Source organism: Calypte anna, chromosome 4A (assembly GCF_003957555.1).
Source record: "Calypte anna isolate BGI_N300 chromosome 4A, bCalAnn1_v1.p, whole genome shotgun sequence".
NCBI classification, from domain to species: Eukaryota; Metazoa; Chordata; class Aves; order Apodiformes; family Trochilidae; genus Calypte; species Calypte anna.
The window spans coordinates 29,319,380-29,337,195 of NC_044248.1; the positions used below are offsets into that span (position 1 = coordinate 29,319,380).

Below are 17,816 nucleotides of genomic sequence, written 5' to 3' on the forward strand. Positions count from 1 at the left end.
ATCAAAAAATGACTGCTCAGCAGCTCTGATATTACAGAATCTTTCTGCATCACTGTACTAAAGCTTCTGAACCAGATATCTCTGTGTTGATACCTTTGAAGCATCATTATTTATAATTTATTTATGACTATACCTTCTGTTCCAAGTTTGGGAAAAATACAGGTATTTCTGTTTTGTAGAAATTCATGGTTGCAGAGAAATAAAGATTTTGAGAGAGTGATCTGCTGAAGGTGTTTAACAGGAAATTTGACTCTCTTCACACTAAACATACCCTGGGACAGCCTGTGTGTCAAAGCTTAGCAAAGCCCAAGTCTTGAACATTTGCAATTGATTTATGCATCATTCTGAAGTTACTTTATCTCAGATAAACAGAAATTGCATCAGATTGATAGTTGGGATTCTGGTCCTGTCAGTAACCTCAGGCTGCTAGGGCACTTCTGGAAAATTGTGAGCTATAGAAGTGACAAAATGTAAGAGAAAGATACATTCATCTAAATAATCTAATTATGGTGTAGTTTATGTGGATGATTGGAAAACTCACAGTCAAGTGAGAGGAGCAACAATAGTCACATTGTTACTACATATGATATGTAAGCTAGGATACAGTCCAATTTCACTTTTCTTGACTTAGAAATGGAATTATTTGTATTTAGTCTTCAAATGATGCAACTCAACAAAAAGGATAGTTATTTATTACTAGGGTGGCATGTTTGAATTGTTTCCTTATTTATACTTCCTAATAGTCATAAAAATTTTCTGTACAGATATTTTACCCCTCATTATGTTACATGTCATTGAAGCCATTGCTGGCTTTTCCAGCAGTAACTGATAATTTCTGTGTACAATATTTCGAGTTCCTGTTTCTGCTGTAAAAAAAAATGTGTGCAGTTCAAAATTCCACCTCACAGCATAATCTGAATATAAACTTCTATAATTTGTGTTTTATTTCTTTTCTTGTTAAAAACCATAGTCAAAATTATGAACAACCTAAATAAAATGAGGATAGCTGAGAAAAGGAGTTTTGGTTTTGGTCATCACCAATTCACTGTTAGGTGTCCGGTTTTAAATTGTCACTATGCACATCCTAAAACCAGAGGATGAGGAGTATTTTCTTTAATTTCAGTTCTTTATATTATTCCAGACAATTTCTTCTCAAACAGTGATTCCTGACTATTAAGTAAAATAGTTCTTGATCAAGCTGAAAGAATTCTGTTGCAGTAAGAATTCAATTTGACTTTTTTCTGAGTTTGAACCTTTATTACCTTTGTGCGTCCTGATAAATCATTATGGTATTCTAAACCTAATTTTATATTCTTCATTAAGAATCCATGCAGAAAATACAATGTAAAAGTTGTGCACTATTTTTCTTTTTTAAAAAAATTTTATGGAAGCTATCAATATATAAAGTATATTGTAGGTCAGTCTGTGAATCAGGCAGCTCTCATAAAACAGCTGTTTCAGGCTGCTAAATGCTTTCATGGTTGCAAAAAGCAATTCGAAAAATTAATGGATAAAAAATTAATTCAAAACTACAGGGAGAATTAGTGTTTATCTGAGGATTGCCACAAATTATTGAAGGCTAAAGGAATATTCTGAGGAACCATCAATAACTTAAAGACCTTTAGTCTGACCCAATGTAGGTTTTTTCTTGGTTAAAATGCTCCATCTAACTCATATCTATTTGAATAGAGATAAACACTTAGGCAGATCAATTATGCATTCCAAAGGATTACCTTTGGTTTTTTTTCCCTATTACTTTACTTTGAGGACTAAAGACTGAATTTTACAAAAGGAAAACTGTGAAAGGCAGTGGTCAAAGTGGGGCAAACATTACCTACTTGTTACCGTAGAAGTATTGATGATATAATTTCCTAATATTTAAATGTTACCTCCTTAAGCACCCGTATTAATACAACTGTTCCATTCATACTATTTAATAACAACAACAAAAGGTAAATACCACAGAGGTCAGACGTTTTTCATGGATCAGTAAGTGTGAGTGTCACCGACGTGTCATCTTAACAATCTGTTTCTAATAAGATGTCTTGGAAAGTGAAATAATACACAGGTATCAAGTATCTTTACAGAGATTAATGTACAAAGGTGAGGGACTGTATACTAAAAGACTGTGGAAGCTCTTTATTTAGAAGACAACTTTATGGCTAAATTTATGTATACCTTACTGTTCATAAAGTCTCATTAAAATACCCTAAATATGTTATATTTTTACTACTGCTTATCAGAATTACATACTTTTTGTTTACTTACAGTATGAAAGAGGCTGGTTTAGTCCATAAGCAATGGAGGGGTGGTCCCATTTCATCAAACTGCAAGCAGTGTCCTGTAGTTTATTCCAATCCTGTTTGTGGATCAGATGGTCACACATACTCTTCTCAGGTAAGAATTAAATAAAGAACTAAATTATTCTTTCATTGTTCCAATCTGTTCCACCTCTTGGAAAATAAAATACTGTATTGTAACACAAATAATTGTTTATTTGTTTTGACTTAAATATATATTGACAACTACAACCTATAGCAAGTCTAGTATACCATAGGACAAAAAAGCAAAATGGTAGCAAGTCCTAAGCAGCTTGAAAGATTAGTACCCAAAAAAACTCAGTGTAAGAGTGCTAAACGAAATAACAATGCTCTAGGTTAAGCCTGCCTGTGACAGGCACCAAATCAGGGTTTTGAATAAGGAAGAGTTAATGTGTTGTATGTCCTCAGTTTTGTGTAGGATAAACACGTGAAGTCAGATTTTCCAGTTTACCATTGAGTGTCTGCTTCACATCCCAGCCACCTAGGCATAGATGTGGAATAGCCAGATTTAAAAAATGTAATAATGTGAATGATTGCTGCATAGCTTTCCTTTTTGCAACAGCATTTTGTGTCTTTTAAGACCATAATCAAGTCTTCCTTCTGTATTCCTGAACCTTTCTTTCTTTTCTGTCATGCTTATTTGGAGCCAAAACAGTAATTTTAAAATGTCACTGTCAGTTTACTTCTCTTTTTTCTTGTTTGTTTTTTTTTTTTGTTTGTTTTGGGTTTTTTTGTTTTGTTTTGTTTTGTTGTTTGGTTGTTGTTGTTTTTTTTTTTTAATTTTGTACTGCTCATGCTAAACTACAGAATTGGGGGTCTGTGTTAGTATAGGGCTCAGATGAAACTTGTCAGATGGATGGACTTCATAATGCTGTAAACAAATCAGTTTCGTTAGCATCCTCTCTTAAAACTATCAGTAGAAAAATGTTCTGCTGATATCAGTAACTGAATCCTCCTTAGGAGAAGCAAATGTGTGCTGTTAATGAAACCATTTTTGTCAGAAATGGCATGTGATTCAGTAGTGCAACAAGGAGATGTACTTCTGACATCATGTCCCACCACTAATAAAATGTTTCTAATAGTAGAAAATATCCAGTGCTTCAAGAGAATATAGTCATAATAAAAATAATAGTGATTGGTTTAGATTAAAATGAAGGAGATGGAGAAGGTCTGTGTTTGTTACTTACAAAGAAAAAATTTCTGTATAGCATTTTATGCAAATATAGATTAGTTCTCCGCATTTTAAAATTTTAGAGACAATATTTGCTGTATTGAGTTTTATTTTGGTTTTTGTTTTGATTTGGTGGTTTTTTTTTTCCTGCAACCACAAACTACATCTAATTTTTACAATAAGGGATTAGAATTTCCAGGAAAGACTGACTAAATATCTTCACTAAGGATATTTTCTTCTTGGTAAACTAGAAATGCCAAAGTATAATTAGCGCTTCCTCAACCTTGATAATTCTTATGCTTTTATCCTAAATATTAGGAACATTGGAAAATGTTTTTCTTATAAACTGAGTGTTTAGTCATAAGAACTGGTGAATAATTTTAATTTTCCTTAAAAAAAAGTAAATAAATAAAAACGCATAACTCTTACACCAGGATGTATGGGGTCCTACACATGACATTTTTATTCTTTGGCTTAGTAGAAAAATAATTCCTTTCCAGTGTTTCAATTTAGGAATTAGAAACTAGACTTACTTAATTCATAGTCAAAATTGGTCCATATTTTATCAAAAGATTGAAATGTTCTTGCATCTTACTAGACATAAGATGACACTGTTATTTAGCATTTCTTTTTCAGTTAGTCTTTGAATCCCAAGCCTAGTCTGCACATTGATATAAAGCAGAGGGGTAGACTCTATGATTTTACAACAGAAGTAGACAAGATAGATAATTTGATACAATACTGAATGAGCAACTTAAAAAAAATATTTTATACTTTATCCATTACAATCTCTTAATAGAATATAAACTTCACAGCAAGTTTTAACCTAATTCCTTATTTCCTATTTATCCTAGAGTAACAACATATTGTAAATAATTCTACAGGTAAAAGTGACCCTTATGACCTCTCATGGTCTGGTGTGAAGTAGGTATAATATAAATTTGATAACTAATTATGAGTTGCAGATATTTTTACATCAGTTCATGTGTTAAAGGTGAAGGTATGCTTCTTAGAGTGATCACAAATGAGTGCATAGGTACACTGTGCTTCCATTCCAGTGCATTATCAGAGCTACAGTTAGTGCAGTAGTATATATTGTCCAAATTCTATGTCCCTTGCATGCGTATAATACAGAAGTAGCATTGGAGAGCTTCTGCAGGGTTTTCCGCTTATCTTCTGCTACCGCATAAATGTAGATTTCAAATCTAAGCATAAGGTAGTCAAATGCTACAAAAAGGTTAATGACCACAGAAGACCAGGATTAACCTATAAATATTTACTTTTATTTTTCTCATATGATGTTAGGATTTCAAATTCTGTGGTGTAGTTGCGTAAAAACAGAGGTCCTTGCAAGGTTATTTCAGGATAAGTAATTTTAAAAATTGACATGAAGATTAATATTTGTGTTCCTTTACTCCAGGCAAAGTTGAGTTTCAATGTGTCATTAAGCTCCAGTACAAGTTTATATAGCAATTTTCTTGTATTTAGAATTCATTTGTCAATGACTGTGACAAATTATAGAATATATTTTCTTGAAAGAATTAAATAAATAGTAATAGTATTATAAAACAGAGTCAGGCAGCTGGCAGTTGTTGGATGGACACTACTTCAGGAATATGCGCTCCCTTTACAGGCCAAGCACATTCAAACGTTTTTATTAAATCTAGCTATAGATATTTCATGCGTGTGTTTTGCTCTGGGGAAAAAAATTTTAAAAAATTCCATGATATAATGGGGAGAAAATGTAGGTATTATCCAGTCAGGTAAATGTGGTTTGTTTCACATTCATTTTAACAGGCCTGGCTAGGTTTAGTGCATTCTCAGCTTACAATTAGTCACAGGTAGTCAGTGTAAAGGAAGAGTAGCAGGTGTAAGATACTCATTATTAGAATTACAAAAATGTTGAAAAAAAATATCCATGCTGAAATGTTGAATAATCAAAGTGAACATTAATTATTATGTGAGAAGAAATTCAGAATTAAGAGATCCTGCTGTTTCCTTACCAGGGTGGTGTTGAAAACAATTTTTAGTTAACAGCATTTAAAATATATCGCAGGTGTTTTGCATTTCATTACTCTAGTTCTACCTTCTACATTTCTCTAAATTTTGACACTTGAAATATGCATTATTCATTTTAACTCTAGGAATTCTCAAGTGCTGTAGTGTGGGTCTTAGGTACCTCCATATGTTTGTCACCCCCATCCATTCTCCAGAAAAGACATGGTGACTGCTGCCAGGACAGCTTTTGCAGCCAGTTTTTATCTTCGTCTTTCCTAGGATTAATAGAGAAATAAAATAGACTTGGAGTGCAGCTCAGATGGGGTGTTTAGTGGCAGCAACCCACCTCCTGCTGTTATTTAACCCTGGGATGCAACTTGCTGCTATCCAGCAGGCATACGGTAAAGCTGTTATAACTTTGCATGAGATAATGTTGCTCAGGTTTAGATGTTTCTCTTGGAACAATTCTCCCACATTGTACTGTATTATAACTGGGCATTCTGAAAAATTACCATGAGATGACTTGTCTCTTGTGTGTTTTCTGCAATATTTTAATTACATCTCTGATATTTGGCAAAATAGAATGAAGTTTTTGCTTAGGCTGACTGTTGTTGACCAGTAGTCTTGCAATAACTAAATAACAATAACAAAATCTAACAAACAATATGATCAATGACCAATACTTTTCAGTATTTTGAAAGGAAAATAGTACAAAATTTATAAATATCTAAAATATACCCATTGCCCCATGGTTTTAATATAGAATCATCTTGACAGTAAGTCCTAAATAAGTTTTATTGTTAGCAACAATATGCTGAAGTTTATTTCATATTGTCAGTGAACTTTTTATTAAATATTTTTTCTCCCAGCTGTGAAAACTTCATGTGATTGATGACATCCCTGTAGGTATAAATAGCAATAAAAATTGTATTTTGCAGAAATAATGGATCTAAAGTAGCTTCTCAGACTGAGATAGAAAGGTATGGAAAAGCAATGAGTCAGAAGAGAGAAGCTGAATTCTTGATATACTTGATAGATAGGTAGGTATGTGGATTTAAATTTCCATTCTCATTAGAAGGGTGAGAGAGCCAGGGTGAAAATCACACTGTGTGTGGAAGAGGGAGTGTGATAGAAATTGCTTACTCTATTCAATTTTTTTTTTCAAATTTTACATTAATATAATTATTAGATATTTAATCTCATATCCACCGTATTCCATGTTTAACTTTTTTTTTAAATCATTGCTGTCTTTATTAATTTCAGGTGTTTTTAAAACTCAATAATCTGTATCTCTTAGCAGTGGGTTTAGTATTACACAGCTTGTATGGATGAAACATAAAAAATAAATATCAACATTTTTAATTTTTGATGCTTCTTTAAACTTTGTTCTATTATAATAATTTACTTTAATAATCGATCCAGAATTTTTTATTAACTTATTGTAAGTTTTCAGATCATATGCCTGAGCTGTCGACAGTTCCATTCTATTTTAGGAAAGATTGATAGAAATAGATTTTCTATTACAAAATATTTCATAGTAGTAAGTGAATGTATTTTTCACAAAACAGAAACAATGTTTGTCAGTTTTACTTTTTAAACTGGGCTAATTCACTACTCCTTTAATTTTTTATGTCCTGTTGACTTTACTGTCAGTTTACATGTAGCCAAATATATTAAAACATTGCATGCTATATTTAATAACAAAATAATTTAATTTCTCTTAAACTGTTTGGTAGCATGCTGGTCCATATTTTTGCAGCTGCTCTGTAAACACTGATGTTTTTGTCGAAAGGGCCCTCTCAAAATAAAGGTTTGTGCCTCTGTCCAGGTCCCAAGAAAGACTTTGCCAAAATCATCCTCCTCAAAGTGAGTAACTTTTAAGCATTCTACAGGAAAAACTCACAGTGGACTATTACAATGAAGGGCTTGTGGCAAAGGTATATTGGCAAATAAGTGGAAAAATTGTTGTTAAATGAAAAAAACCACAACACAATGCCAGTCTGCTCTGCCCCTCCTTTCCCCAAAATAAAAATAAAACCAAGTTAAGACCCCAAAAATAAAAGCCCAAAACCAAAAGGACAACAAGCTAAAACCCTCGAACAAACCTTTCTAGAGTAAGATTGGCCAATAGTCACTTAAAGTAAGATGTATCTTGATTGATTGATCTCTGGACTATGCTTTATCAGGATAAATTGATCTTTACAGAAATGGTAGAAACTTCTTGTCTGCTGTTTAATAACTATTCCTATAAATTTACAATAAAGCTATTGGTTCATGAATGGAGTAGGGTGACATTTATGCTAGCAAGAATTGAATTTGGTTTTCTTTTTTCATTTCTAGAATGCTGTACTTGTTTAATATAAAATTATATATTGGATTTACATTACACTATATCTAAACTTTAATCCATCAATAACAATTTTAAAACTGCTATTTAATGGACTGGAAAATATGTAGTGAAATGAGGCAACCAGGTGCCACTAATTGCCAGGGAGTGAGCATGAGCTTGTGTCAAGCCCACCTGTGCCTAATTAGGGTGGGCCCCCACTGGGCATGAGCAGGACCAGGGGGCCAATAGAAGGTGAGTCCTGAAGCACAGGCTCAGCTCAGTCCTGAGCACGTATGCAGAGAGGTCAGTTGCTCTTGGAGCACTGTATTACCTTCATTGCGCCACTAGCGCTCATCGCCCACAGGGTGAGGCTCTGAGGAGTCTCGAACCCGGGGCCTCGGCATTGCAGTACGGGGTCTTAGCCAGCTGCGCCACCAGAGCCTCACCTTTTATTGGCCCCCTGGTCCTGCTCATGCCCAGTGGGGGCACACCCTAATTAGGCACAGGTGGGCTTAACACAAGCTCGTGCTCACTCCCTGGCAATTAGTGGCACCTGGTTGCCTCATTTCACTACAAAAATATTTTCTTAAGCATTCATCTATGTAATGCCTTTACACTGTTGTTTTGTTTTTAAACAGTATTAAGTTTTTTCTAGAATCTAAGCTGGAAGGAAAAACTCATAACAACAAGACAAATAAAGTGAAACAAATGTGCTTATTTAATAGCATCCATATCACAGCAACAGTATAGCAATACAAAATAATGAATATCAAGCAAGAACTTGGCTTCAGAACCTATTGCTGAAAAACTGAATTTGTATGTTAACTGTCAAAACAGGACAGCCAGTAAAGCAAGAAAAGTCAAATTGCTGAAGTGGAGAAGATACAAATTGATTCAGTCAGATTCCTTAAACTGTTAAGGTGTGGTAGAGACTTGCATACTTACCTGGAAAACAGTCTTTCTCTGAATGGTAGCTTTAAACAGCAGAAGTCAATCTTCTGAAAACAGGATTCAAAACGTGTAACTAGAATTATAGGTAAAATAAACAGAATCATTTTCAGGCAGAAATGCATAGGTACTGAGCACAGGAGCTTCTATTGGCATAGTTACACTTGTGCAATGATGGTGGGGAAAAGAAAACAGTTCTGAAAAGAAATCAATAGAAAGGTAGGTCTGGAGCACTAAGAGACACTAAATAATGTTCTTACATTTGTATAGCTGTTTGAAACATAGCTAAAAAAACAGCTGTGAAAATAGTGATGAGCTGTGTCAGTTGCAAGAGAGAGATCAAAAAACATCCTAGATTTACCAAGTGGAAGCTCATTAGTGAACATAGTTTCAGTGGAGTGGAGGATAAAGAAGGTAACAATTGAAGAGGTAGTTAGGTGAAATAAAGAGGATTTTTATCTTTTTGGGAGACTTATTTGGACATATTTTTGAAAAAAAAACCAACAAATGGAAATTAACTGTTTTGTAAAGGGAGAGAGCAGTTAAAGACAGTGGGCAGGAAACAATACTATGTCAACATAGGGAACAGATTTTGAGAGCTACTACCAGAGAATCGATGGTAAGACTGGGATTACAGAAGATATGACTGAAAGTGGCAAATGGCAAACAGCAAGTGAGGACTGGCTCACATCTTGGACCAGTGAAAACATTCAAATATTAGAGTAAGAAGACAACCTTAGACAGTATGCCAGTATAGGACAGGATGTGTAAAGTGCATTTAAACACTTCGAAAAAAGGAAGGAGTTCAGTGGTTCGTGGTGGGGTTCTGTTCTTGTATCTCTGACGGCCTTACATCCTATCCTGGGCATGTCATTCTCCTTGGAAATTTTCCTTCCCATGTCTCTGGGCAAAGGAGAGCTGTGGCCACCTAAATTGTCTTTGTACAGAAGACAGCACTCCAAATATTTGAGGAAATGGAAGAAAATGTAACAGCAAAGACATTTCTTATTTTGCTATAGATACATGAATGGTGGATGATCAGCCTGGAGAAGAGAAGGCTCCAGAGAGACCTTAGAGTGGCCTTCCAATACCTGAAAGGCATCTACAGCAAAGCTGGGGAGGGACTTTTTAACAAGGGCATGTAGTGACAGGACAACGGGTAATAGCTTTAAACTGGAAGAGGGGACATTTGGGTTAGACATTAGGAAGAAATTGTTTAGAGTGAGGCTGGTGAGACATTTGAACAGGTTGCCCAGGGAGGCTGTGGGATGCCCTCTCCCTGGAAGTGTTCAAGGCCTGGTTGGATGGGGCTTTGAGCAACCTGGATTAGTGGGAGGTGTCCCTGCCTATGTGGGGGCATTGGAACTAGATGATCTTTAAGATGCCTTTATCGTGAAATCCGTAAGGTTCTTGTGAGAATATGGAGACTTTCAGGAAACCTGCCTTCTTTCTATGTCTAGCAGTATTCTTCAGGGATAGTGATCTGTCCCAAATTCAGTTATTTCTATCTAAGAGAAGAACTGTCCAACCTGTTTATTTACATGTCCAATTACTTTTAAGCTGTCTGCTTACTGCTAAATTTAAAAGATGCAAACAGTAATAGACTATTCTTCACAAGTAAAGTCACTGCTGCTTGCTTGTTTTTCTACAATAAATGTATCATCAAAGTGAAACCAATTCTTACTTGAAAAACAGATATGCTCTTGGACAAGACCTTGACTAGATGAGAAAAAAGGTATGAAAGTAAAATTACTTAAGTCCTGAAAGAACAGATCTGGACATTGATGAGTCCTGTGAGAGAGATGAGGATCTGAAAAATATGACTGAGTATCAGAGGTATGTCAAAGTTTCAAGGAAACAACAACAAAAAAAAGAAATATCTTAGGCCACCATGGCCTTTTTTGGATAGAAAAACAAGAGTTTATGTAGCAACATATGTCATTCTAGCTCTCCATTCAGCACATAACATTTGAAGACCTGGCTTTCTATTGCCCTGATTTTAATCTATGTGTGTTTGACAGAGAACAGGGAAATCTTTTTGTACACTTTTTTGTATATTTTAAGAAATCAAGTAATAGGGGCAAAAAGTAGAAAGTCTGAGGCACAGTTATGTGTTTTTCTGCACCTGTTTAACTTCAAGAAAATTTACACGTAATATAGTGAAAACCAGCCCATGCTTTGGAAAAATCAGCTCCCACAACATGCATGCACAACATGTTGCACATCAACATGTTTCTTCCTTGACAGGATGAAAAACATTATCACCATGACATTTCATAAACATTTCCTTCACTGATAGCACATGTAGCCTTCTGTTTTGGACTGTTAAATAAATAAAGTCCAGTAGCTGAAATGAATTTTAGCATGTATTTTTCCGTGGGTGAAAAAGCAGTGTAGAGACCTGTAGAGAAAATATAAGAGTAATTAAACTATGTGTGTTAGATATGTGATCCAAACAGGGATTCTTTAGTATACTGATGAAGGATTTATCTAAATGTAAAGAACTATGCAGAATTTCTTTCTCTTTTTCCAGTTGTCAGGATATAATTTTAATGTCTTAAGACACTTGAATAGAATAATGCAACATGGACTACTTAGGTCTGTTCATATTACTTGTATTACTTCATTGATTTCTCCTGTAATTGAAACTAATGAGCACACCCTTTATATGCGATTTTAGCTCACATACAACTTTATAAATATTTCAACTTAGATACAATTAGTTAAATTGAACTTGTTTGATTAATAATGCAATCAACCAGCTTGGTAGTAGTCTGTATCACATAAAAAATACAGTAATAATGCATGTTAATAAGCAGATTCTTCTAACAAAAGTTTTCATGCTTTTACAAGCTTATGTGGCTTTATACCTTTACCATTACTTTTATTTTACCATTGCCATTACTCAGAAATCTGCATGTCAGTTGAAAGTCAGTGAAGATTTTTCTTGGCTGATTTTGAATCAAAATAGTCAGCTTTTTTTAAGATGGTGGCTTAGGAGAATTGATTTTTTTTTGTTCGCATTTTAAGTTTTTACTTAAATATTCATTTTCAAATTTGAAGTGCAAACTCAAAAAATTAAAAAACTGAAAATCTGAGCTATATTCCTTTTTATTTCTCTCAAGAAATTTTCTCCATATTACAAAACTGTGAATGCCAGCAATGATGTATAGCAAGTATCTAATGTATATAGTGTTGAGTGACATTCTCTGTAGTTTGAAAGAAGGAGCCTGATGAAGTGCTGAAATTTCTACTATATGTGCTAGAACTCTGAATAACAGTCAGAATTTATACACTTAAGTACATGCTTGTATATGTCAGAATTTTTTTTTTGAGGTTAAGAATACTTACAAAAAGCTGTTAGTGTGTTTTCAAACTGTATCAGTGTTTATAATTTTGAAATAAGCTAATATCAGGAGTAATATAGGTAGAAGTAATATGGTATGTAATTTTACACCTTTTATTAATAGTTTTTAACACTATATTTTAATACTACATTTTAATTTTTTTATATTTTAAATATCTTGTTTTTTACAGAATTATATTGACTTCAAGGAATATTGAAATATTAATTTGGATATGAGGTAATATATTACTTTTTTTACACAAAAAAATTACTACAAGAATTATTATAAATACTTCTTAATTTCCTGGAAGTAATATGTTTCATGAAGTGATATCATAGGGCTTTGTCATTTAGCATTAGTTAAAATTTTACATTCACATTGTATGGTATAAAATATTAGTTAACTTGTTTTCAAAATGTGTAGAGTAAGATGGTGATGTGTTTACCAAATTGAGTAGGTGCCTGGAAATTCAGATGGCTGCTTTAAAAAGCAGATAGATCCCTAGAAAATTTTCAGATGCTCCTAAGTATCATGTGTCTCTTAATCAGGAAAGCAGAGACAGGTAGGTGCCTAATTTAAATAAGCCCAGTAGGCATCTATGTGCATGTTTCTGTAACTTCATATGTTTTCTGGGGTGTCTGAAAGACACTGAATATCTACTTGTTCTGATTTCAGGCTATTCTTTGTATGCGTATTGCAATTCCAGAGTTCTGAAGAAAACAGTCAAGAGCTAAAGAAATGAACAAATTTAAAACTGTGCATACAGAGTTTCATTTTGTCATGTAAATTGCTTTCTCTAATTCATAGCTTTATAAACAATATATCATCAGTTCTCTTTCAACCATAAAAGGTTTTCTTTGCCCAGGGTCTTAGTTGAACAGGCACATTTCCTTTTGTTCTCTGGTCAAAATGCTTGTTGCATATCATTATGGTTAATATTTTTTAAACCTTACTTTTATTTTAAATAGCAGTACTTATTTGCTGAAGAGCTTTTTACCCAAACTTCTTTTGTTTGCCTAAATAATATGCATGATTAACAGGTTAGTGATGGGGGAAAAAAGCATCCATAGATCTGTAAGATACTTCATAAATAAATTTTTACATTAATTTTTAATTTCTATAGCTTGAAAATGTGATATCATTATATTTAGCTGGCTTTAGTCTAAAATTCTATACTGCAGGTGCTTGGGCCTTCTTGTACATGATTTTTGTACAGAATTCTTTAAAAATGGCATAATTTCAAAATTAGGTTTATCATATTAATGCCACTAACTCTGGCCACTTATGGCCAGAGACATCTGCAGTTATGCCAACCAAAAGTGACACCACTGCACAAAGAAGCGATGACAGCCATTGACTGAAATTGACCCTTTGTGTCAAGTAGTCCTTTGTCGCTCTTCCATGGTCTGGATCAAGTAATGCTCCATGTTGAACTGAAACTGGAACATTACCTGCGTCGCTCTGCCCACCCCAGCCCCATAATTGGTGGCAGGAATGCCTAACCCAGTTAAAGCTTATTGTAGTTTATTAAATATTTTACTTTAGGACATTAAAATCTGAGAAGTAATTTCACATATCAGTTTGCACAAAAAAGAGTAAAAGTAAATTTCGAGCAGGAGAATGGATATGAGCTTTGCTAAATAGAGATAAAGTGAAAAAATAGGAAACACAGAACACCAAAATAGCTTGAATTGAAGTTGAAAGCACACAGTACTGAGTACTGGTAATCAAGAGATTAGCAGTTCGACTTTCACAGGTAATCATGTTCTAAAAATGGAGTGGAGTTGAGCTCTACAGGAGAGATTTCTGCCAATAAGACACATGATGATACTGGAAGGAATACTTAACACTTCATTCTCTTTTCCAGCATCTATCTTTATGGTACTCTAGCAAAGAACTCTTTCCTCAGAGATCTTGTTCATTGCATCATAAATCTTCTACTGTTGATCATCAAGAAAATAGTGAAGGAAGAGCTGTGAGATTTTTTGGTAGGAGCATGTACATTTAAGAGGCTATTCCAAATTCTCTTGGCCATTCTATTTATTTATATTATAACAGCTGGGTTTTACTGCTTGACCTATGAGCATTCAGTTGGTAGGTAGCAGTGCAGAAGGCATCTGGACAACTTGGAGACCGTGTTGGTAAGATTTTAGAATTCTCCAGTGTGTAGTGATAACCCCAGGTTCACCTACATTAAATCACTCACTTCCGTACACTGGAAAGTTGGTCAGAGCTGAGCGAGTAAAGGTGTGAGAACGTTCAGGAGTATCTGCAGACTGCCCCTGAGGGCACTAGTGAACAAGCTTCTGTTCCTTATTTGCCATAGAAATCACATATATCCTTATTATTTAGCTTGAGTTAGTGTGTTTAAAAGTCACTACATATTCCTGACAAGATTGCACTGCTGCAGAAAAATATGTTATTTTGGACAAAATCAAGTCTGTGAGGAAATGCAAAATGATAAAATGCTGGGAAATGCCAAAGGAAATGTAGTGCAAACACTGTTAAGTCTTTCCTTTTGGATGGACAAATAACGTCTCTTCTGTTGCCATTTCTTCCACAGGGCACTTCACTCAACACACAGAATGGACAAACCTATCTAATCAATTATTTCTGTTCTCTGCAATATTCAGTACAGTGTTCTGTTTCTTGTTATACAGCAGCCACACATTTAAGCTAAATACCTCATCTGCTTTAATAAGTCTTTATTTCCTGTAGATTTTGAGAGTCTGCAGATAGAAATTAATTTATACTGTAATATAATATAGTATAATATAATATAATATAATATAATATTAATTTATACTGTATTCATCATGGTATTCTTTTCAGGTGTCTTTCACATGCCTTTTACCTATTTAACAGCTGTTCTGTGAAGCCTTTTTTCTGAAAATCTCCACTCATTGGGCTCCTTTCTTTGTGACTGGTTTCTAGGCCTCTGATTATTCCTCTTACTCTTTTTTTTTTTTGGACTTTTTCCAGTTAATTTCTGTCTTGTCTAAACCTTGTCACAAAGATGGATAGCGTGCATTATTTTAAGTACTACCAGAGCTGTGTGAAACTATTTTACATATTTTGTAGGTTGCAGTCCTGTTAATATATCCTGTTATAGTGATGTTTTTAAACACCATTCAAGTTATTCATAATGATCACTAAATTTTTATTTTTCCTTTGGAATGTTTGGGCAGTTGTTCCAGAGCTTGTATTTTAAATGTGATTATTATGTCTACCTGAAAGTAGAACATATCAGTTTTCTATATTGAATAATAATAATAATAATAATAATTCATATTAATAATATAGTAAGTCGATATAGTAATATGTTATTATATTTTTAGCCTATTTCAATAATATGACTATTTTTACTATACTCTAAAGTATAGTAAAGTATTCTAAAGTAATCACAGCCTCTTCCATGTTTAATAGTGTATCTTTTTTTTTCAATCTTCCAAGCTGTTAATGGAAAGACACAAGAGTTCCAGAGTTGTGATTTACCCTTTCAAAAGTCCACTCAGAGCAGCTTTGCAACTGAGATATTAATTTCTACTCTCTGTGGATCACCTTCAACTACTTTTGTACTTATCTTACAATATGAGCACACAAAATATGTTCTTCCCATTAGTATGGTTTATCAGGTCGCAACATGTTTTCTAGAAGTCCGTCCATAGAATGACACTAGATCTGTTATGATTTGCCTGATAAAACCCTATAGCATGGTGCATCTCCTTTCTTCTTCTACATGCCCAGAAATCAAATGTAGAAGCTGTATTTTCCTGTAATTTCTGAGGTGATTTTTGTCTTCCTTACTTACTTTCTTCATGTCTCATTTGTTTCAAGAACATGTAATAGTACATTTTATGTCCTTCACAGTTGCTCAACAACTTGTTTACTTTGCCAGTTCAGGTGTTCAAGGATGTAAATATCAAATTCAAGTAACTTGCAAACTTCTAGACTAAATTAATATTATCTAAATACTCTTTCTTGCTCAACACAAAGATTTCATGCTGACATGTTACTCCTTTCTATTGGCATTTTCTGTGTTTAAACTCATCAAAAAGTTTTCCCAAGTCAGAGGTTTCATCAATGTTTTCCTCATATAATGATATATAATACTATCATTTACTTTTTAAAAATTGGGTCAGTTGGTCACAGGAGGATGATTTAGGGGTTTTCTAAAGGTAAACAATTATATATGCAAAGGTATGAAGTTTACCTGGGATTTAATACAAGTGGAGTAGAAATTGTTTGGAGCTTAATGTAATACCTAAAGCACATCATGCCCTTACATTTATGCTGGTCTTTTTATCTTTCTAACTCTAACAGTACTTCTAAGGGCAGAGCTCATGTATATCAAAAAAACCCATTCACTGCAGTAGTCATTGCAGAAATACAAATACTCTTACCTTTATTGCAATACCAGTAAAACTGAATGAGTCATGTCTAAAGATGACATATATTCATTGATGTTCTTCCTACAGATCTTAATTGCTCTTGTTCACTAAACATCTGCTTTGGGCAAATGTTGAAGAAAGTTGAGTGCATTTAAGACTGAGCAGGTTTGCAAAAAATCAGAATATAAGTAAACAAATCCATTTTTGCATGGGGTAACTGACAGTACAGAAATTAGGATTTTGATAAATGAGATGTGTTTCCAGGAGACCCTGACATGGTACATACTCTTTTTCTAATCATTTTTTGAAATTAGTATTTTTTTTTAAGCAGAATTCACCATGACCCTCTTATTGGACTAAGGACAGGATGTGGATGTTGTCTACCTTGACTTTAGCAAGGCCTTTGACACAGTTTCCCACAGCATTCTCCTGGAGAAGCTGGCTTCTTATAGCTTGGATACACACACCTTTTAATGGATAAAAAAAAAAAATGGTTGGATGGCTGGGCCCAAAGAGTCAATGGAGTTAAATCCAGCTGGTGGCCAGTCACAAGTTGTGTACCCAGGGGATCAGTGCTGGGGCCACTTCTGTTTAACATCCTTATTGATGATTTGAATGAGGGGTAAAGTACACCCTCAGTAAATTTGCAGATAGCACTAAACTGTGTGTGTTGATCTTCCCAAGGGTAGAGAGGCTCTGCAGAGGGACCTGGACAGGCTCAATGGATGGGTCAAGACCAACATTTTGAATTTCAGCAAGGCCAAATGATGGGTCCTGTACTTCAGCCACACCAACCCCAATCAGTGCTACAGGCTTGGGGAGGAGTGACTGGAGTGCTGCCCAGCAAAGAGGAACCTGGGGTGTTGATTGGCAGCTGGCTGAACATGAGCCAGCGGTGTGCTCAGGTGGCCAAGAAGGCAAACAGCTTCCTGGCTTGCATCAGGAACAGTGTGACCAGCAGGACCAGGGAATTGATTTTACCCTTGTAGTCAGCCTTGATGAGGCTGCACCTTGAGTACTGTGTGCAGTTTTGGGCACAATATAGGAAGGACATCAGAGTGCTGGAGAGCATGCAGAAAAGGGAAGCTAGGCTGATTAGGGGTCTGGAGAACAGGTCTTACAAGGAGGGGCTGGGGCTCTTCAGCCTCGAGGAGGTTGAGGGGAAACCTGATGGCTCTCTCTGCAACTATCTGAAAAGAGTTTGTAGTGAGGCAGGTGTTGGCCTCTTCTCCCTAGTGACAAGCAATGGGACAAGAGAAAATGGGTTCAAGTTACACCAGGGGAGGTTCAGATTAGATATTAGGAAGACTT

General features: G+C 34.7%; 1 protein-coding gene across 1 annotated transcript in view; it reads left to right on the forward strand.

Annotated features, from left to right (window-relative positions):
• The window catches only part of SPOCK3 (SPARC (osteonectin), cwcv and kazal like domains proteoglycan 3), a 146,904-nt gene that overhangs the window by 75,818 nt on the left and 53,270 nt on the right, over nucleotides 1–17,816 (forward strand). Inside the window, exon 5 of the mRNA XM_030449738.1 lies at nucleotides 2,271–2,397. Within this exon, the coding sequence (XP_030305598.1) occupies nucleotides 2,271–2,397 (127 nt within the window). The remainder of the gene's footprint in view (nucleotides 1–2,270; nucleotides 2,398–17,816) is intronic.